The sequence below is a fragment of the Lampetra planeri genome, chromosome 59 (assembly GCF_965212315.1).
Source record: "Lampetra planeri chromosome 59, kcLamPlan1.2.h2, whole genome shotgun sequence".
NCBI lineage: Eukaryota > Metazoa > Chordata > Hyperoartia > Petromyzontiformes > Petromyzontidae > Lampetra > Lampetra planeri.
Genome location: NC_136165.1, coordinates 3,116,577 through 3,139,473, shown reverse-complemented (window position 1 = coordinate 3,139,473; position 22,897 = coordinate 3,116,577). Strand labels below are relative to the sequence as shown.

The 22,897-nt window shown below is 53.3% G+C and overlaps 1 protein-coding gene across 1 annotated transcript; it reads right to left on the bottom strand.

The window, feature by feature from the left end:
* Positions 1-1,981: 1,981 nt before the first annotated feature.
* SNRPA1 (small nuclear ribonucleoprotein polypeptide A') lies at positions 1,982-22,533 on the bottom strand. The gene is made up of 9 exons (XM_078618857.1): positions 22,291-22,533; positions 16,976-17,123; positions 14,293-14,371; positions 12,826-12,872; positions 11,290-11,392; positions 9,882-9,964; positions 6,912-6,987; positions 5,685-5,778; positions 1,982-2,949 (listed from the first exon to the last, which is right to left on the bottom strand). Exons 1-9 carry the CDS (start codon positions 22,370-22,372, stop codon positions 2,600-2,602), a joined length of 1,062 nt encoding a protein of 353 aa, XP_078474983.1. The 5' UTR covers positions 22,373-22,533; the 3' UTR covers positions 1,982-2,599.
* Between the last annotated feature and the right edge of the window lie 364 nt (positions 22,534-22,897).

The following is a 22,897-nucleotide window of genomic DNA, read 5'->3' as shown; positions in this document are numbered from 1 at the left end:
CAACGCATTCGTGCACGACAGACAAATAATCCCTGGTGGGCAGTGTGGAAGCTGTTGTTCCTACCTGTATAAGTGTAGTGTGTTGTGTCGTGTATAGTGTAGTGTGTAGGTGAAACGTTGAGTTTTATAAGGGCACCACGGGGTGACCAGCCCCTCCCCCACCCAGCCCCTGCCTCCCTCCCTCCCCCACCCAGCCCCTGCCTCCCTCCCTCCCCCACCCAGCCCCTGCCTCCCTCCCTCCCCCACCCAGCCCCTGCCTCCCTCCCTCACCCACCCAGCCCCTGCCTCCCTCCCTCACCCACCCAGCCCCTGCCTCCCTCCCTCACCCACCCAGCCCCTGCCTCCCTCCCTCACCCACCCAGCCCCTGCCTCCCTCCCTCCCCCACCCAGCCCCTGCCTCCCTCACCCAGCCCCTGCCTCCCTCCCTCACCCAGCCCCTGCCTCCCTCCCTCCCCCACCCAGCCCCTGCCTCCCTCCCTCCCCCACCCAGCCCCTGCCTCCCTCCCTCACCCAGCCCCTGCCTCCCTCCCTCCCCCACCCAGCCCCTGCCTCCCTCCCTCCCCCACCCAGCCCCTGCCTCCCTCCCTCCCCCACCCAGCCCCTGCCTCCCTCCCCCACCCAGCCCCTGCCTCCCTCCCCACCCCTCCCCATATGCACGACACAATCCCTGGTGGGCAGTGTGGAACCCGTTGTTCCTACCTGTATAAATTTCCATGCGATGAGCCACTTTGTTGAGCGATCGTTTGTGGCCAGGTCGCTTCTGAAAACGAGCTACATATATCAGTGGACCTTGCCTGGTAAAACAATTAATAGTTTAGTAAAAATACTGCGGGGTTAACGACCCGTAGAATGCTGCACGCGGTTCTGCTTTCCCCGTTAAGGACTTGAGAAATCGCGTGACACAAGTCGAAAAATGGTAGGCCACCTCCGATTAGCGCGGTTGGCCACGTACGGTGCGAAAGAAGTTCAACGTACTTACATGCGAACATTCGCCAAGAGTAAGGGCCATTCATTGCCCGCGTCAGCGTCCACGACTTGCCAAATTCTAAAATTACATCGCAAACGATTCCATTGCGATTACACATCAGCAGCAGCCATCGCCCCCTACTGGCAGATTAATAGTCTCAGTCACTCTCGGACTCATCCCGGTCGCTCATCACCGAGGTTCAACGAAATCCACATTAATCGTTTGACGTAATAACCGTTCGGCTTCGGCAACTGTTGCAAGTACGGTTAGCGAGCGCCTATTAAGACTAGGAGGGCACGTGCGTGGTGCTTGGGGTGGTTGGGACCAAAACGCATTAGGGGAGCACAGGCGGTCCGCATCGGGCCGGTCATCTCGGTCAGTCAACACACGGTACCTCAAGTCTGTCCCGTGACCTGCAAACAGCGAGCCATTGACACTTCACGTGTCCTCAAAGTGCACCTAGCCTGGCACAAGAGCCACATTGACGTCAGGGCCACTTGGTGGCGAACGGCGGTTGTCGATGCTGTTATTCGTGGCGTGGCGTGGGTGGGTGCCTTGGTCACAACACATTGCACTCCAACTGGCAGTCACTATCTTCTTGGTTCTTTCGGTAAAGTCACGTAGAAGGGAAATAATAAAATAATAAAAATATAAAACATAATAAAATAATTCTCACGACGTTTCGGCCACAACGCAAGCAGCCGTCCTCAGGTGAAGAGCAGGTCTGTCGGAAAGACAGCGTCTGAATGTCTTTCCGACAGACCTGTTCTTCACCTGAGGACGGCTGCTTGCATTGTGGCCGAAACGTCGTGAGAATTGTATTTTAGTGTTGAATTTTTATTATTTATTTATTTCCCTTCTACGTAACTTTACCGAAAGAACGGAGAAGATGAATCCCTGCAGTCACGAAAGCTTTAAATCGAAATGGCAGTCACCATTTTACACAACCGTTCACCAACAACATCATTCGCAAAGAGACTACGAAATGTGAAACAAATACAATAACAATAAACCTTGCCGGCATATATTTTAGTTTATTTAAAAAAAAAAATTCCCTCTCACAATTTTATTTATCAAATCACGATGGTCGTCGCGTCCACGCAAACTGTGAAACCAGCCTGTGCAGATTTCGCGAGGCCCCCGAAGTTGGTTTGATGCCCAAACAGCGTGGGCCAATACGAACTCCCAAGATCATCCCCCGACTTCAGAAATTCCAGGCGCAAAGTCTTCACAAAGACTCCTCTTGATCTAAAAACCTGTCCTCTCAAAAGTTGATTCTCTCAAGACACCGACTCCGAAGCCGGGTCTCAACTCAAGACGCTGATCTCATGCCTCCTAAGCCTCAAGTAACTGGATCTTGAAACCCAGTCCCGAGAGACGCTGGTTCCTGAAACCCAATCTCGAGCCACCAGCACTCTCAAGACAACGACCTTGACAAACAAGCTCCAAGACAACGTTGCTCGGACCTGGTCTCTCTCTCTCGCTCTCTCTCAAAATAAACGTAGACAACAATAACAACACAAAACCTGGATCAGAGTCTTTTGAGACGAAACCAATCCTTAAAAAACAAAAAACGCATCTGAAATTCCCCCTCCCCGTGACCAGCCCAGTCTGCCCCCCCCCCCCCCACCTTCACCCCTCACTCATCTCCACATCCTGCACTTTCTCCGTACTCCCATTCTGCTTATTCTCCGTTTCGGTGGCGGCCTCCCCGTTGTTCCTGGCGCCGCCATCTCCCTCTCTCCGCGTCCCCGCATCTTTCCCGGCGTCTTTCTCCGCGTCCCCCCCCTCCTTCTTGGCATCCCCCTCCTCCTTCTTCGCGTCTCCCTCCTTCTTGGCATCCCCCCCCTCCTCTTTCTTGGCGTCCTCCTCCTCCGCGTCCCCCCCGCCTCCGTTTCCGCTCTCCGCGGGGGCCGCCGTGTCCATGTCGTCTTGGGCGCTGGCGGAGGCCGCGGGGGTGGTGGCGCTAGCGGCGGCAGCCGCTGAACGGACGGACACAACAGCGAGTGCGCGCGCGTTAAGAGACACAGAGGCGGCGGTGCAGAGGACCTGGGTTCAAGCCCTGAACCAGGGCGTCGCGGTGGCTGGTTTAGAGGAGGTCGTGGGTTCGATCCCAACCCCTGACGCCTGCTGCTGTATATTTAGAGTTTGCGTGTGTCTCTCTCTCTGTGGTGAAATGTTAACTACCTCGCCTGGTACGCAGGAGGTCGTGGGTTCGATCCCGACCCTGACGCCTGCTGCTGTATATTAGGAGTTTGCGTGTCTCTCTCTCTCATCATCATCACGGTGGCTGGGAGATGTTAACTACCTCGCCTGGTATACAGGAGGTCGTGGGTTCGATCCAGACCCTGACGCCTGCTGCTGTGTATTTGGAGTTTGTGCGTTCTCCCAGGTTTTCCCTCCACATTTAGAAACATGCGTTTAAAAGCATTTGGCTGCTATGAATGTCCACGTGATGATAGGCTACTCTGTCGAGCAATCATTTGTGAGCCAGGTCGCGTCTGAAAATGAGCTACTTAGATATCTCAGTGGGCCTTACCTGGTAAAATAAACACTTTAGATAAGTTGAGTCTAAATCTTTAACTCGGCAGATTCATAATGGCCGTGTTAAAAACACCGAGCCAGCAACACTAAAAAATCCTGAGTTCAAGGCCTGTGCGTCTAAATCTGTATCCAAGTGGGTTAACAACAGAGGTCGCAACCGGGTACCCGATACCCGTACCCTACCCGATACCCGATGCCCGTACCCTACCCGATGCCCGTACCCTACCCGATGCCCGTACCCTACCCGATGCCCGTACCCTACCCGATACCCGTACCCTACCCGATACCCGATACCCTACCCGATACCCGGCTACCCTACCCGATACCCGTACCCTACCAGATACCCGTACCCTACCCGATACCCGTACCCTACCCGATACCCGTACCCTACCCGATACCCGATGCCCGTACCCTACCCGATGCCCGTACCCTACCCGATGCCCGTACCCTACCCGATGCCCGTACCCTACCCGATGCCCGTACCCTACCCGATACCCGTACCCTACCCGATACCCGATACCCTACCCGATACCCGGCTACCCGTACCCTACCCGATACCCGTACCCTACCCGATGCCCGTACCCTACCCGATACCCGGCTACCCGTTTGCGACCCTGGTGCGGCCGGGTACGGGTAAGGAATCAAAACCCGTTTGCGACCTCTGGTTAACAATGGCTGTGCCAGAGATACCGAGATTCCGGATTTGAATCTCGATGTTGACCCTCCAGTGGTTAAACCAGTCTGACGTCTCTCATCTCAGTCGCCCGTCCCAAACGAGACGGCACAGAAGAGGCAAGATATGAGGAAACAGGATTGGTGGAACGTCTAAGACTAACAGAACAACACGGCAAGACACACCATGTGAGAAGGCGCGAATGTATACGAGAGGATCTTCTTGGTTCTTTCGGTAAAGTCACGTAGAAGGGAAATAATAAAATAATAAAAATAAAACATAATAAAATGATATGCGAATTCCGTTGTCAAGGCGCTCTTCCCCCCTCCAACCCAGCTTAAATATACGCTCGAAGCCTGGTGGTGTTCATTCAGACGCTGTCTTTCCGACAGACCTGTTCTTCACCTGAGGACGGCTGCTTGCGTTGTGGCCGAAACGTCGTGAGAATTGTATTTTATTATGTTTTATTTTTATTACTTTATTATTTCCCTTCTACTTGATGACTTTACCGAAAGAACCAAGAAGATGAATCCATGCTGCATTCACGAAAGCTTTAAATCGAGATATGAGAGGACTTGACGGTGAAAATGCGACAGGCAGTACGAAAGAGACGGACAAAACGAACAGGACAGTACAAACGAGACAGGGGGGGGGGGGGGACAAGACATGACAGAACACGAGTGCGGAATAAAACTTAAAGACATCCCAGGCAAAAATAGACATGGCAAAAAAGGCAGAACGAGACAGTAGAGAACGAGCCAGGCAGAAGCAACAATAAGGACATTCTCAAATCCAACGGAGGCAGCTCATTGCATGACAGAAGGGGAGTGAATGTTTACGAGGCTATTTGCGTGTGTGCGTGCGTGCATACATGTGCGCACGTGTGTGGGCGTACGTGTGTGCGTACATGTATGCGCGTGTGTGTGGACATGGACTCAGCCTCAAATGAGTACCTGGTGCGGTGTGTAAACATCGCCACTGGGGAGACAAAGGCGGCCGGGCGTGGTGCTGGCCACCCACCCCCTCGTGTGCCGTGCTGGCCTTCATAGGTGCTCGCTAACAGCACTTGCCCCAATAGTCTGCGCAGGCTATACGGGGATCTTTGTCTTGTGGGCGCGTGGGTGTGTGTGTGTGTGTGGGGCACGCGTGTGTGTGTGTGGGCACGCGTGTGTGTGTGTGTGGGCACGCGTTGTGTGTGTGTGTGTGGGCACGCGTGTGTGTGTGTGGGCACGCGTGTGTGTGTGTGGGCACGCGTGTGTGTGTGTGGGCACGCGTGTGTGTGTGTGGGCACGCGTGTGTGTGTGTGGGCACGCGTGTGTGTGGGCACGCGTGTGTGTGTGTGGGGCACGCGTGTGTGTGTGTGGGCACGCGTGTGTGTGTGTGGGCACGCGTGTGGTGTGTGTGGGCACGCGTGTGTGTGTGTGTGTGGGCACGCGTGTGTGTGTGTGTGTGGGCACGCGTGTGTGTGTGTGGGCACGCGTGTGTGTGTGTGGGCAGCACCTGTTGGTTTCTCCTGGCCTGGAATGTGTCCGGCTTGCAGGAGGCTCTTCAGCCTCGTCACCTCCTCGAGAGACGACGCGTTTATTATCGCAGTCTGAGAAGAGACACGCGCGCACGATGACACACACACACACGCCGTCGATATCTGCCAACGTTTCAGTCACTCTCAACACGTGGGTGACCGTGAAGAGGGCCATCAACATCGGGTTCGAGGTTCGGGCCTCGATACACACACGGCCGCCCTGAGTACTGACCCACTACACGCAGTCAACCGTGCGAATCGGGAGGTAACTTTATCTATAGTTACACCGCAATTTGCTCTATCGCAACACACGGCGATCGCGAGTAAATCAAGCCCCTCCCCCCCGCCCCCCGTGTCCCTGGCTACTTTGACAAAATTGTCACGATCCCTCCTGGAAAAGGATCTTAAAGAGTCGGCGAGGCTTCCATGGGTCACCACGCGGAGCAAGAATAGAAAAACTATAGCAGCTCCTTGTAATCTGGCGTAGGACGGAAGTGGGGAGATGTGCCGTGTGTTTGGTGACACGAGGGCAACGGGTGGGTGTCGTCAAGGAGCATAAACCGTGGCGGCGGTGTGGTGGTGGTGGCATGGTAGTGTGGTGATGGTGTGGCGTGGCAGTGTGGTGGCGGTGTAGTGGTAGTGTGGAGTGGTGGTGGTGTGGTGTGGCGTGGTAGTGTGGTGGCATTGTGGTGGTGTGGAAGTGACGCAGTGTGACCGTGTGGATGCGTGGCAGTAAGGCGGTGTGGCGGTGGTGTCGCTGTGGTGGTGTAACAGGGTGGTAGCGTGGTGGTGTGTCTTAGCGGCCGGTCGTGCGGCTTAGTGGCATGGTTGCACGACAGGGCGTCAGTGCGGTAGTTTGTGCCGGTGATCCAGCACTGCAAGGGGCGAGGGGAGGGGGCAGGTGGACCACACAACTTTGTGAACACTCCCAAAACCACCGGGACTGTGCGTTGCCCAGGAGATGGCAGCACAGCAAGCGCGCGCGTGCAAACACGCATGTGCGGACCGCCGAGTGTTACCCTGCTAATTTTTCACGGTGGGCAAGTCTCCGGATACTCTGGTCATCACCGGCACAAAGCGCGACTCCACCGCCGACAACGTCTTGCCCCAAACATTCCCAGCGCGGGAGCCTCCCCCGCTTGGCGACCCTCGCCCCGGACAAACGAGAGACGTCACGACAACTGCACAACACGGCGGCCGCCCACCTTGATCGCCTCCATCTCGGCCGGCGTGGGTCCCGCCTTCTTCTTCTCAATCACCAACCCGGCACCCGGAGTGAAGCTTTGCGGCGGGGAGACACGGGTGGGAGGGGGGGGGGAAACACAAGGGGGAGACACGGGGGAGGGAGACACGGGGGGGGGGGTAGACACGGGGGGGGGTAGACACAAGGGGGAAACACGGGGGAGGGGGAAACACGGGGGAGGGAGACACACGGGGGAGACACGAGGGGGAGACACGGGGGGGGGGGAGACACGGGGGGGGGAGACACGAGGGGGAGACACGGGGGGGGGGGGGGGAGACACGGGGGGGGGAGACACGGGGGGGGGGAGACACGGGGGGGAGACACGGGGGGGGGAGACACGGGGGGGGAGACACGGGGGGGGAGACACGGGGGGGGGAGACACGGGGGGGGAGACACGGGGGGGGGAGACACGGGGGGGGGAGACACGGGGGGGGGAGACATGGGGGGGGAGACACGGGGGGGAGACACGGGGGGGAGACACCGGAAAATACGGTAGGACACGGGGACACACGGGGAGACACGCAGCCACACGCGGAGACGGGGAGAGAAAAGGAGACACGGGGGGGAGACACGGGGGGGAGAGACACGGGGGGGAGAGACACGGGGGGGAGAGACACGGGGGGGAGAGACACGGGGGGGAGAGACACGGGGGGGAGAGACACGGGGGGGAGAGACACGGGGGGGGAGACACGGGGGGGGAGAAACGGGGGGGGAGACACAGACACGGGGGGGGAGACACGGGGGGGGGGGGGGGAGACACGGGGGGGGGGGGAGACACGGGGGGGAGACACGGGGGGGGGGGGGGGGGAGACACACGGGGGAGACACACGGGGGAGACACAAGGGGGAGACACCGGAAAATACGGTAGGACACGGGGAGACACGCAGCCACACGCGGAGACGGGGAGAGAAATGGGGAGACACGGGGACACATGGGGAGACAGGAGGATACACGGACAAGGGGACAAAAGAGGTAGAGGTGTGGACACGCAAGGAGATAACGAGACACGCGGACATCCAAGGAGGCAATGGGACAAACAAAGACACACGCAGACATCCAAGGGAGCATGGAGAGACATGCGCACGAACAACAACAACAAACTAATTAGTCAACACTTTAGTGTCAGCAGCTTTCCAGCCCGAGGCAATGACCACGTGTAGCATCTGTTCATAGCTGAAGTTTAATATCCGAGCGAAACTTTATTATCCAAATCCGCTGTGGTTAATTTGTGGTTCAGAAAGGAGGGGTGGGGGGGGGCGGTTCCCAGCTTTGTAACATGTGACAACTTTTTCAGGAGCAGTCTCAAGACGAAGCCAACACAGCAACTGTCCTCGTAAATGTTTTAACGACGCCAATTCACAAGCCTCGTCCCTTGGAGCCCAGTGTCTCGAGCCAGTGATCCTGAACCCCTGGTTTTACGGGATCAATTCTCAATCAAGACTCGGATTCTCAAACCCGAGCCTCCTTGAATCAAATCTCAAATCGAGAATCCGATCATTAAAGTGGGTTTCAAGACATTGATCCTGACACACAGTTTCCTGAAGCTACATTTCAAGACACCGGATCTTCAAAAGCTGGCCCCCTTCTGGGGCCGAGACACTTAATCGAGACTCCGATCCTGAAAACCAGGTCTCCAAGAACGCCGATCTTGAAAAAGCGGGCAAAGTTTTAAGGTGCAAGCAGCCCAACCCGTCACGGAGCGGATGTACGAAATCCCATTCACCGCAGCGTGATGCATCATCGTGCCAAAACCTCGGTGGCTAAATAAAGTTTCGCTTCCGCATCGCACTGTGGTAATTGTGTAGTGTCTGTTTTTATGTTTAATGTCCGATCGTGGCGGGCTGTGGCAAGGCGCGGAAGGGCAAGCGAAACTAAACCTGAAAACTTTAAAAAAAGTTAAACACGCGCAGCCCAATCTGCAAATTCTCCCCCGCCGCTCTGTGCCTCTCTGATACAATTTTACCCGACGATTTCGACGGCCAATCGGATTGCTTAGAAATGACGTCGCGCCCCGTTGCTTGGAGCAATCTAGCCTCTCCTGCGCGCTCGGTAACGAGCGGTTACGTCGCGTGCCGAACGTCCGATGTAGATTCGTACATTTTGGTCCCTTTGCAGAGGTCGCAACCGGGTACCCGATACCCGTTTGCGACCCTGGTGCGGCCGGGTACGGGTACGGGTAGGCCGTGAGTCACTGGTGAGTAACCGTTTGTCACTCATTTCGGGTAGGGTACGGGTAGGGAACGGAAACCCGTACCTGGCCGGGTACGGGTACCCATTTGCGACCCTGGTGCGGCCGGGTACGGGTAAGGAATCAAAACCCGTTTGCGACCTCTGCCCCTTTGTAGGTCGAGATTGGAAAATTCGGCCTCGTTTATGCGCTACGGACTGGCGCCTGCAACCGACCGAAGGATCTATCCGGCGGTGATTTCGTTGGCTCCGACAGAGCCCATCTCTGCGTCAACTATCACGTGTGTTCGACTTGCCCCTCTCACCAGCCACGGCCCAACCACGGCCATCGCAAGCTTCCCATTACCAGCGCCACCTTTCCGAAAATCAACTTGAACTTTTGATGGATTTGGCGTCAATCACGTTCCAGTCGTGTTGACGTTGTGGGGGGCCAAACATTGTCACGACGCGCAGGAGGTAATTTCTGCGCGTAACCCTCGAAAGAGAATCGGAGCCGCCACCTTGCGTCAGGGGAGCTTTCGTGGGAAGATGACGTCGCAGAAATACTTCAGCTGCCTCTCCGATCCACACTAGAGGCGCCCGTTACCTTTGCAGATGCCCCGCTACGCAAGAATCGAAACCCCGGTTTTAGTCGGACTTTGCCGAAACCCGGCAACCTCCTACGAACGATCCGCGGCACGGTGGCAAAAGGTGGCACGGATTGTGGGGGGCGGCCTGACGATGGTCGACAGTCAATGCATCTTACGTCTTTGCCGTGTTCACTCCTTCCTTAGTGGAGAGAAGAACGGATTTCTTTCCCTTAAACAACCTCTCAGCCTCCTGTCTCTCCTGTGGCTCAGGGCCACAGCGCACACACAACACGCACGCACATGAACACAAAAGCACACGAACACACACACACACGCGTGCACCATCACAGTCGTTTCAAAGTCGAGTGGTTTCCTGCTCGAATCGAGCAAAACACGGAGCTCTCGTCGCCCATTAAACACAGAAACAAGAACAATAGCGCGCACGGATTCTGTAAATGCTTTCGCGCGAGTGTTTTGTTTGTCACCAGAAGCATCATCGACGGATACGATACATTTCAAGCTGCACGAAACATCATATATAAGTGACAGCGACAACGACATCGTTAAGCGTAATCAGGTCATCATCTTGACCGGCCACGTACAAATAAATATTCTGATCCTGATCCTTCTTGGCGCTGGTCGCAAATCGCCAAAGTTGTGGGCAACCCTTTTTCCCAGTTGCCTCTAGGAGGCAACTTTTACGCTCAAGTTGAATTCGAATCGAATCTTCACGAGCGTTACCACATTCCATCGTCTTCTCTGCACCGTCTCGTACGTGTCCGTCTGTCTTGATTGTACCGTCCCGTTTCATTCTGACCTTCTTGTGTCTTGCGTGTCTGTCTCGACTGTATTCATCATAATCGCGTCAACTTGCCGTGCCGTCAGTGTCTCCGAGAGAGAGAGGACGACTCAAGAGGCATCAGAGTTGACCACAGTGGAGCGGAAGGGGCAGCAGCAGCAGCAGCCAGGCAGTGAGTCGGTGCCAAATCTCCTCCCCACCCAAGCTCTGTGGCCCTCTATATATTAAGATGTTATCGGCCAATTTAGTGAACGTTTACATTGTCGCTAACATTTGTTTTCATATTCTTGGTTCTTTCGGTAAAGTCACGTAGAAGGGAAACAATAAAATAATTAAAAAATTGAAAACAATTAAATTATCACGACGTTTCGATTGCAACACAAGCAATCATCATCAGAACCAAGAATATGAATCCCTGCAGTCACGAAAGCTTCGAATCTAAATTTCACATTTGTATTGCCGTTCCGAGTCGATGCTTTTAACAGCATTGTCACACGTGTCTGTACAGTCTCGTTCATACGCTCCACGAATCTGAATGCGACACGGGGCATGTCATCCTCACTCAAAAAGTATGGATCCTTGCAGTCGTGAAAAAATTCTAATCTAGAATCATTTCATCCTCGTCATCAACATAGTTTTCATCAGCCGTGATCAATCCACTGCTTGAAGGAAGGCCTCACCCCCCCCAGGCCTAACGAAATCTTTCACGGCCCTGTGACCGCAACAATCCACCAAGCGACTAAGAAAAGGTGAGACGCAGGCAACGTGGAACCGCTCCAACTCACCTTGAGTTTCACCTTCTGGAAGTCGAGGACCCGGACCTGCGGGAGTTTGTAGACGGTGTAGAGGCGGTAATTTTTCTTGGTCGTCACGGGATTCCTGAGTAGACTGAATGAACAAAGCCGCCGTGATTCCCACACGCGCACGCACGCGCTTACAATGCCACTGCATATCCCCTCCCTTTGATGCTGCTAATCCTGCATAATGCATGGGCATAAGTAGTACTAATCACATACCTGCATTTCCCATAAATATGCTAAATTCCTCTTGATATACAAATTCCTTTGTCAAGGCACTCTTCCCCCTCCAACCCAGCTTAAATATACGCTGCCAAGCCTGGTGGTGTTTCATTCAGACGCTGTCTTTCCGACAGACCTGTTCTTCACCTGAGGACGGCTGCTTGCGTTGTGGCCGAAACGTCGTGAGAATTATTTTATTATGTTTTATTTTTCATTAGTTCATTATTTCCATTCTACGTGACTTTACCGAAAGAACCAAGAAGATGAATGCAACTGCAGGACGTGTGTACGTGTGTTGAAACTTCTTTCGCACCATACACAGCCGACCGTGCTAATCGGAGGTGCGCGTTGACGCGTCGCATCTACAATCGACCACGTCTCGCGACGCCGTTTCACACAGCAGGAATCGCGGGAACGTGGGGCATCCTGGGTAAATGAGGCACACTAGTTTTATTTTAACATGCTAGAATTGCGGCTGCCTGTGGACGTCTTATTCTAGCTCCCGCGAAGGGCTTTTCGGCGCCTCGCCCCTACCGATGTCTTCTTCTGTATGCCTACAAAACATTTGCTTTTGGGGGAGGGGAGTGATATTTTTTGGGTGGAGGGTCAACAATTGTTGATCACCTGTTGGATCAAGTTTTGACCCATCTCATCTAGGAGGGGGGGGGGGGGTCCACTTTCTATAACTGTTCAATTCAGGCCTTCTGAAAGGCTCTTATCGTTTAGTTGACGTGCAAACGGAACGCCGGGCTTTTATGATGGAAATGTTCAATAAATGGAGAATTGCGTATTTCAGGATAATGCACGAAACCATTGACAAAACAAGAATTTGATTGATCATATTGGTTCAGAGGCCTCTTATAATTTAGTTGACGGACAATCGAAACGCCGGGCTTTTACAACAGATACAAAGAGGCAGTCGGTCATAGGCCGAGGGAAAGAGGATGATATTGAGCCTGGACTTTAAAATCAGAATCTTTATTTAGACTGGAGGAATCCGATGAGCGATGAGGCTCTTTTTCACAGATGTCCAGTAGGGGCAGGTCAGCTAGTTGCATAAACAAAAAATATAAGAGAAAGAAAAGGTAAGCAAGTCGCCGAAATAAAATAAACGTAAATAAAGTACAAAAGTACAAATTGAACAAGTACACAAATTCCTGCCGATCTGTCAACACCAAATGCAAGCTTGGGACAAGGCAGCAAAGCAACGACGACTTCAATAGGCAGGGAGTTGGCAGGGGGGGGGGGGGGGAAGGGCCGAAGGTTCGCAGCCAACACGAGGCCACGGAGCGGAGCACGCACCTGAGGAAGCGTAACGACTTGAGGGAGGACAGAGGGTCCAGTTCCGTCTGAAAAGATTCGAGAGGAAAACAAAACGCATGGCGACCCGAATGTTAAGTTTGCTGACAAATTATCATATTATTGACTTGTAGTTCCCTCCCCCCTCCCCCCCACCATGTACATTAAAGGGAACGTTAAGGGGCGTTTGTCTTAGAATCCTAAAAAAACTGTTCCTCCACAGAGGAACACAGAAGATTAGAGACAGAAGACACCACCAGCCACTCAGAATCATCAGAATCATCAGAATCATCTTCCAGAATGCATCTCTCCACTTTATCAGCTTCTGGAAGACGGCTTTTACATCGCAATATGTGATTTTCCAGGAGACACGGTTTAACTTGGCTATTCCCAATAATCTTCCAGAAGACATCTTTCCCCATTTTCAAGTACCATGTCCATCATCATCATCTTTTGGAATGCAGCTCTACGTGGTACTGCATTTTACTGGCAGGAACCTCCTGGTTACACCAGCCCACAGGGGATTATTGTGTCCGTCGTGCAGGGAGGGGCTGGGTGGGGAGGGGAGGGTGGGGAGGGGCTGGGTGGGGGGTGGGAGGGGAGGGGCTGGGTGGGGAGGGGCTGGGTGGGGAGGGTGGGGCTGGGTGGGGAGGGGCTGGGTGGGGAGGGGCTGGGTGGGGAGGGGCTGGGTGGGGAGGAGCTGGGAGGGGAGGTGCTGGGAGGGGCTGGGTGGGGAGGGGCTGGGTGGGGAGGGGCTGGGTGGGGAGGGTGGGGTGTGTGGCTGGGTGGGGGGTGGGAGGGGTGGGGCTGGGTGGCGAGGGGCTGGTCACCCCGTGGTGCCCTTATAAAACTCAACGTTTAACCTACTCACGCCGGCTTGTGCCCGCCCTCACAGTCGGGCATATTTGCGGAACACACCACGCCGCCGTTGACCCTGGCCATTGACCGAGCAACCCAACGTTCCTACCAGCTCCCTCCGCAGGAATGTGTTACACCATATTCTCAGTTGTTCACTCTATATATCACGAATCTCTATTAAACACCCGTGTTTCCCGCCTCACCGAGACGTCATACTATTTGAAGAATGCTACGTATTACATGTTTGTTTAGAGACAAAAACATTTGGGCTGCGTCTGATTTGCCGGAGCATCTCACAACCTTGGAGAATACGGTAAGAGGTAAAAGGTACTCTCATTTCAAACGGAGTTGCACGCCAAGTCCCGGAGTGGGGTCAGATATCGTTCGCCACCGAGGGTGAAAAGTCATGGCCGGGAATCAAACTCCGGTTGCATAAACAAGACTGCAGCGTGCCAACCACTAGGCCCACCTCACCGACCCCGCGGTGAAAATATGTCAAGCAACTCCCACAATTATCACTCCGTGGGGGGAGGCCTCGGGTGATGGGTTGGGGGTCAGGGGTTGGGGTCAAAACCGTCGTGGATAGCGTGGGTTTAACGGATGGCATCTCACCAGCTCCTGTAGGTTGTTGTTTGTAAGGATGAGCTCGTTGAGGCTTGGCAGACTTTGATCCAGGCTCTCAGAAAAACGGCTGCACGCGCGGACAGGGAAGAAACAGACAAACACACGGAGAGAAACAGATCCACCATTAAGCCCTTTAAGACTGTTCAGGCAAGTGCTATTGCCATGCAGTTACAATAACAATAAGGAATTTTAAAAAGCGCAATTCAATCAAACAACAACGCTGCACAATCGAAAAACATGGAGGTGCAAACAAACTCTTAGGTTTTTTCGGTAAAGTCACGTAGGTAAAAATAAAATTAAAAGTTAATAAAAGTAATAATGGAAATAAAATAAAATTATAAATCACGACATTTCGGAGGCAACACAAGTCTCCGTCATCAGGTGGGACCGTCACAGCTAAAATTACTGCATCAATATTTTCAAATCTAGAATGGAGGTGCAGGTACATTTAAATGTTTCAAAGCCAATTAATGAGTGTTCATACATGTGCGAGGAATCCGGAACGCCAGGAGAAAACCCCACACACGTTTAGAGCAATACTCATATACTGGTAGGAACGAAGTGAACCAGCCTTCAATAGATTATATCGTCCGTCCGTCCGATGTCCGATTAGGTGTAGCAACATCGCCCCCTACTGCAAACACTTGGCAGGACCCTACAAAAACCTTTAGACTCATTGAGGCTTTCCTGGCTAAACAAGTGTAACGTTCCCTTATAATTCCCTGAGATAGTTTTTAATTAAAACATTTAAATTAAAAATTAACTCACAGCGGCCTAAAGCCTACAGCTAGGCCTAAAGCCTAGAACTAGGCCTCAAACTCTCCCTTCGTATCGTATTTGTTCGTTCCTACCAGCCCACCCCGCAGGGACCTGTTATCACACAAGACGGAACAGACGAAGAATAATAATCCACACTCTGCTGTACCGCCCTGTCCTGGCGAGCCAGGGTATTTCACCTCGACACCCACGGGAAGGGAAGTTTATACAGGTAGGAACAATGCTCCACACTGCCCACCAGGGATTTTTTGTCTGTCTGTCGTGCATAAATATATATATAATACACACTTTGATTGGTGGAGACCTACTGCCGGGTACGGAGAGGGGAGGTGCCTAAGGGAGGAGGGGTCAGGGGAGGGGCCTAAGCGAAGGGGGATCAGGGGAGGGGCCTAAAGATATGGGGGGGGGGGGGGTGGTCAGGGGAGGGGCCTAAGGATATGGGGGGGGGTCAGGGGAGGGGCATAAAGATATGGGGGGGGGGGGTGGTCAGGGGAGGGGCCTAAGGGAGGGGGGGGTCAGCGGAGTAGCCTAAGGGAGGGGGGGTCAGGGGAGGGGCCTAAGGATATGGGGGGGGGGTCAGGGGAGGGGCCTAAGGATATGGGGGGGGGTCAGGGGAGGGGCCTAAGGATATGGGGGGGGGGGGTCAGGGGAGGGGCCTAAGGATATGGGGGGGGGGTCAGGGGAGGGGCCTAAGGATATGGGGGGGGTCAGGGGAGGGGCCTAAGGATATGGGGGGGGGGTCAGGGGAGGGGCCTAAGGATATGGGGGGGGGGTCAGGGGAGGTGCCTAAGGGAGGGGGGGGGGGGTAAGGGGAGGTGCCTAAGCAAGGGGGAGGGGGCCGATAGTTAAGGGGGCTGGCTGCCTGGCTGCCTGGCTGGCTGCCTGGCTGGCTGCCTGGCTGGCTGCCTGGCTGCCTGGCTGGCTGCCTGCCTGGCTGCCTGGCTGCCTGGCTGCCTGGCTGCCTGGCTGCCTGGCTGGCTGCCTCAAGTCAAGTTATCTTGTACACAGGTAGGAGGAACAACAGGTTCCACACTGCCCACCAGGGATTATTTGTCTGTCTGTCATGCACGAATGCGCTGTCCAACCAAGTTCCTACCTGCCCACTCTGAAGGAACGTGTTCAATATTCGTGTGACCCACCAACCATCATCTCGTCATTGCCGAGTTACAGGTACTCATTGTGAAGTAGTCAGCACTGCACGCAGCCTTCCCCGTTTCCCGAGTGCTGACGCTGTGTGCATCTGGTACTTGTTTGAGAACGATTCGGTTTCGGGAAGGCCCAGGAATTAATTGTTTACGCGCCACTTGCCACTAACGTTGGTCATGGCATGGAATCAAACGTCTTTATTTTCATATCGGTGTGTGTGTGTATCTGTGAATCTGTGCGTGCGTAGTTATCTGTAGTTGTGTGTATCTGTGTGTGTATTATCTGTATGTGTATGTATCTGTATGTATGTATCTCTAGCTGTGTGTGTATTTATCTGTAGCTGTATCTGTGTATTTGTCTGTAGCGGTGTGTATCCGTGTGTATGTATCTGTAGCTGTGTGTGTATTTATCTGTATCTGTGTGTGTATGTATCTGTATCGGTGTGTATCTGTGTGTGTATTTATCTGTAGCGCTGTGTGCATCTGTGTGTGTATGTATCTGTAGCGCTGTGTGTATCTGTGTGTGTATGTATCTGTAGCGCTGTGTGTATCTGTGTGTATTTATCTGTAGCGCTGTGTGTATCTGTGTGTGTATGTATCTGTAGCGGTGTGTATTTATCCGTAGCGGTGCGTATCTGTGTGTGTATGTATCTGTAGCGGTGTGTGTATGTATCTGTAGCGGTGTGTGTCTGTGTGTATGTATCTGTATTTATCTGTAGCTGTGTGTATCTGTGTGTGTAAGTCCCTACCACACACGGTTGTTGTTAATGATAAGTGACTTGAGCCTCCTGAGCAGAGGGAATCCGTCAATCTTGCGGATCTCATTGTCCGAGAGGTCGATGGTGTCGAACTGATCCAGAGTCGCTCCAAGGTTTTCGATCACCGGGATCTTATAGCCTAGGGGTCAAGGGTTAAGCACCTTTAGCATCAATATTACACAACCCTCCTCACCACAACACCACCGCCACCATCATCACTGCAATGATTATTAGGCATCATTGCTATCAACAGAGTAACCGAATTCACTTTGATCACCCTTCTCACCACAACCACTTGCATCGCCATCATAATTACATTCATCAGCATCACAAATCGCCACAATCCTCACCACCAACTTTTCACTGTTACCGCCATCAGTACTGCATAAAAAGCACCTTACAAATAATCACCTTCGTAAATAACATCGTGTTATTATTACCGCCAACACAAGCAATGTCACACCACGTTAACGTCACCACTAACATCACATTACAGACATTGCCTCAAATTAATCACTCCCTTTTCAGTAACGCCAAAGTGCGGCCAACCTACACACCTGGGGCGAACGCAACCGTGCCACACTGTGGATGCAGCAAGCGACAATGTGGCACACTGCCTATGAGTGCCCCCTCCCCCCCCCTCGGGACTGGACACAAGACGGTGGTATTTGGCCTACTCTTCCACGCTGGTCAAGTTTTGGAAGCGGTGGGAATACCCACACTCTGCCCGAACGTATGGCACCTTCCAATCGACAAACTGTCAAGCATCAATTTCCACTCCCTGGGTCGACAAAGAGTCGGGGAGGAGGATTTAAGGAACTTGGACCATTGTTTTGGCTGCCGCGCAGAGAGATCCGGCGGCGTCCGTATTGCGAGTCCAGTGATCCAAGCAATACTGCCATGGCAGCATCCCATAACCATCGCATCAAGACCATAATCGTCAACACCACTTCTATTATAACAATCAAAGATCCCCCGTGTAGCCTTAACAGACTGTAGGGGCAAGTGCTGTTAGCGAGCACCTATAAAGGCCGGCACGGCACACGAGGCGGTGGGTGGCCAACACCACGCCCGGTCGCCTTTGTCTCCCCAGTGGCGATGTATACACACCGCACCAGGTACTAATTTGAGGCCGAGTCGACCTAAGGGAGGCCCAGGATCGGTTCAGATAATCGTCACTGGTGTTGGCCCTGAGCGGGAATCGAACTCGTGTGGCCAGGTTCGTAGCGCAGCGCGCTAACCGCTGCACCACCGCTCCCACATAACAATAACCTCTATCATCTTCAGGACGCATATCAACACCACAAACACCCCCGTCAACAAGCAAATCACCACCACCGCCATCAGCATCACCAACAGCAAGGCTCGACTCCTCCTCACACGCCGTTATCAACAGGACCATCATAATACAAACATAATATAAGAATTAGGTTTTGACCTTTCTGGAAATAAAACAGGTGTTAACGATATTCGGAATAGAAACCTTTAGCAAGGAATTATGTCTGCATTAAGCAGAGACAGCCTTACTCTTTGGTTCTTTCGGTAAAGCCACGTAGTTAGAAATACATTTAAACAAGTATAGGATCCACATACTCTAAACGTGTGTTAATTCTCAATGTGGACGGGAGGACCCTGACAAAAATCAACGGGACCACGGGGAGAGAAGGAGACGCAAACTAAAAATATACAGCAGCAGGCGTCAGGGTGGGGATCGAACCCACGACCTCCTGCACACCAGGCGAGGTAGTTAACATCTCCTAGCCACCGTGATGATGATGAGAGAGGGAGACACGCAAACTCCAAATATACAGCAGCAGGCGTCAGGGTGGGGATCGAACCCACGACCTCCTGCACACCAGGCGAGGTAGTTAACATCTCCTAGCCACCGTGATGATGATGAGAGAGAGACACGCAAACTCCAAATACACAGCAGGCATCGAGATCGAACCCACGACCTCCTGCACACCAGGCGAGGTAGTTAACATCTCATAGCCACCGTGATGATGATGAGAGAGGGAGACACGCAAACTCCAAATATACAGCAGCAGGCGTCAGGGTGGGGATCGAACCCACGACCTCCTGCACACCAGGCAAGGTAGTTAACATCTCCTAGCCACCGTGATGATGATGAGAGAGAGACACGCAAACTCCAAATACACAGCAGGCATCGAGATCGAACCCACGACCTCCTGCACACCAGGCGAGGTAGTTAACATCTCCTAGCCACCGTGATGATGATGAGAGAGAGACACGCAAACTCCAAATACACAGCAGGCATCGAGATCGAACCCACGACCTCCTGCACACCAGGCGAGGTAGTTAACATCTCCTAGCCACCGTGATGATGATGAGAGAGGGAGACACGCAAACTCCAAATACACAGCAGGCATCGAGATCGAACCCACGACCTCCTGCACACCAGGCGAGGTAGTTAACATCTCCTAGCCACCGTGATGATGATGAGAGAGGGAGACACGCAAACTCCAAATACACAGCAGGCATCGAGATCGAACCCACGACCTCCTGCACACCAGGCGAGGTAGTTAACATCTCCTAGCCACCGTGATGATGATGAGAGAGGGAGACACGCAAACTCCAAATACACAGCAGGCATCGAGATCGAACCCACGACCTCCTGCACACCAGGCGAGGTAGTTAACATCTCCTAGCCACCGTGATGAGAGAGAGACACGCAAACTCCAAATACACAGCAGGCATCGAGATCGAACCCACGACCTCCTGCACACCAGGCGAGGTAGTTAACATCTCCTAGCCACCGTGATGATGATGAGAGAGAGACACGCAAACTCCAAATACACAGCAGGCATCGAGATTGAACCCACGACCTCCTGCACACCAGGCGAGGTAGTTAACATCTCCTAGCCACCGTGATGATGATGAGAGACACGCAAACTCCAAATACACAGCAGGCATCGAGATCGAACCCACGACCCCCTGCACACCAGGCGAGGTAGTTAACATCTCCTAGCCACCGTGATGATAGAGAGACACGCAAACTCCAAATACACAGCAGGCATCAGGGTCGAGATCGAACCCACGACCTCCTGCACACCAGGCGAGGTAGTTAACATCTCCTAGCCACCGTGATGATAGAGAGACACGCAAACTCCAAATACACAGCAGCAGGCAGCAGGGTCGACATCGAACCCACGACCTCCTGCACACCAGGCGAGGTAGTTAACATCTCATAGCCACCGTGATGATGATGAGAGAGGGAGACACGCAAACTCCAAATACACAGCAGCAGGCAGCAGGGTCGACATCGAACCCACGACCTCCTGCACACCAGGCGAGGTAGTTAACATCTCCTAGCCACCGTGATGATGATGAGAGAGGGAGACACGCAAACTCCAAATACACAGCAGCAGGCATCAGGGTCGACATCGAACTCACGACCTCCTGCACACCAGGCGAGGTAGTTAACATCTCATAGCCACCGTGATGATGATGATAGAGAGACACGCAAACTCCAAATACACAGCAGCAGGCATCAGGGTCGACATCGAACCCACGACCTCCTGCACACCAGGCGAGGTAGTTAACATCTCCTAGCCACCGTGATGATGATGATGAGAGAGAGACACGCAAACTCCAAATACACAGCAGGCATCGAGATCGAACCCACGACCTCCTGCACACCAGGCGAGGTAGTTAACATCTCCTAGCCACCGTGATGATGATGAGAGAGAGACACGCAAACTCCAAATACACAGCAGGCATCGAGATCGAACCCACGACCTCCTGCACACCAGGCGAGGTAGTTAACATCTCCTAGCCACCGTGATGATGATGAGAGAGAGACACGCAAACTCCAAATACACAGCAGGCATCGAGATCGAACCCACGACCTCCTGCACACCAGGCGAGGTAGTCAACATCTCCTTGCCACCGTGATGATAGAGAGACACGCAAACTCCAAATACACAGCAGGCATCGAGATCGAACCCACGACCTCCTGCACACCAGGCGAGGTAGTTAACATCTCATAGCCACCGTGATGATGATGAGAGAGAGACACGCAAACTCCAAATACACAGCAGGCATCGAGATCGAACCCACGACCTCCTGCACACCAGGCGAGGTAGTCAACATCTCCTTGCCACCGTGATGATAGAGAGACACGCAAACTCCAAATACACAGCAGGCATCGAGATCGAACCCACGACCTCCTGCACACCAGGCGAGGTAGTTAACATCTCATAGCCACCGTGATGATGATGAGAGAGAGACACGCAAACTCCAAATACACAGCAGGCATCGAGATCGAACCCACGACCTCCTGCACACCAGGCGAGGTAGTTAACATCTCCTAGCCACCGTGATGATGATGAGAGAGAGACACGCAAACTCCAAATACACAGCAGGCATCGAGATCGAACCCACGACCTCCTGCACACCAGGCGAGGTAGTTAACATCTCCTAGCCACCGTGATGATGATGAGAGAGAGACACGCAAACTCCAAATACACAGCAGGCATCGAGATCGAACCCACGACCTCCTGCACACCAGGCGAGGTAGTCAACATCTCCTAGCCACCGTGATGATAGAGAGACACGCAAACTCCAAATACACAGCAGGCATCGAGATCGAACCCACGACCCCCTGCACACCAGGCGAGGTAGTTAACATCTCCTAGCCACCGTGATGATAGAGAGACACGCAAACTCCAAATACACAGCAGGCATCGAGATCGAACCCACGACCTCCTGCACACCAGGCGAGGTAGTTAACATCTCATAGCCACCGTGGCGTTCTGGCCTACCCCGTTTGATACTCGCTCACGGCTCAACATCAGTGGCCATCGAAGAACTCGGGCAAGTTCGATTCCCGGACACGGCGAACATCGTTGGCGAGAGAGATAATCTGTTGAGTCCTGCTCCACCAAACCGTAGCGACCAGCGCGGTGAAGTATGTGAACCACCTCCCCCACCACCACCACCACTATCGACACGGCCGGCGTTTTATCCAGCAGTGGATTAACAACACCCACAGCCGTCTACGATTGCCAAGTGAAACTCCACGTGGCCGAAAAACCGCGAACGCACGACAACGCTCACGCCACTGCGAGCGGCTACTTTAAACAAAAAAAAAACAAATCAACCCCCGAAACAATTGCACACTTTAAAAACAACAGCACACCTCCTCCACAGCGTTATTCTATCGAAAAAAACACTTCAAACCCGCACTTTTCTTTAACAAGTAAACACAAAATTAATGATAAAAACCGCGGGCCTTGGCTTTCGCGAGAAGCCTGCCGTCGCCTAGCCACCCCCCCCGCCGTCACCTCTGAGGTCCAGTTCCCGGTCGCGCACGGGGTTCGTGAACTGCGCCGCCTGCTCGATCAGCTCCGCCGTCAGCTTCACCATCGCGAGGTCGTTTCTTTACAGCGCTCTGACTGAACGCCTCCACGATTCGGGGGTTTCGTTTAGGAAAAGTCGCTGACCCCGTGCAAGAGGCCTTTCAATTCGATTGCGCGCAGCGTGGGCCAAGTCTCGCGAGACTCCCGTTCGGTCTTCCGGTCGTTTTTTATTTATACCGGAAGACTGCTTCCTCGTCTTCCGGAAGATGAAGTTAGCTTCCGGAAGATTAGGAAGACGTCTTTCGAACTTCTGGAAGACGTATTCTTTGGGAACCGGTTCCGTATTTCTTAACATTGCCCCATAGACTTTCTATTGGAACCGGTTCCCTATCTCTTAACATTGGCCCATGTTAATAGATAGGGAACCGGTTCCCTACCTCTTAACATTGCCCCATAGACTTTCTATGGGAACCGGTTCCCTATCTCTTAACATGGCCCCATAGACTTTCTATGGGAACCGGTTCCCTATCTCTTAACATTGCCCTATAGACTTTCTATGGGAACCGGTTCCCAATCTCTTAACATTGCCCCA

Bases quoted from the DNA above. Each gene is read 5' to 3' on its own strand.
- SNRPA1 (XM_078618857.1), bottom strand. From the start codon at position 22,372: ATGGTGAAGCTGACGGCGGAGCTGATCGAGCAGGCGGCGCAGTTCACG. The intron at 14,372-16,975 runs GTAGGGACTTAC...CCGCGCGTGCAG, and splicing joins ATTAACAACAACCGTGTGTG to CCGTTTTTCTGAGAGCCTGG. The intron at 11,393-12,825 runs GTGCGTGCTCCG...TTGTTCATTCAG, and splicing joins AAGTCGTTACGCTTCCTCAG to TCTACTCAGGAATCCCGTGA.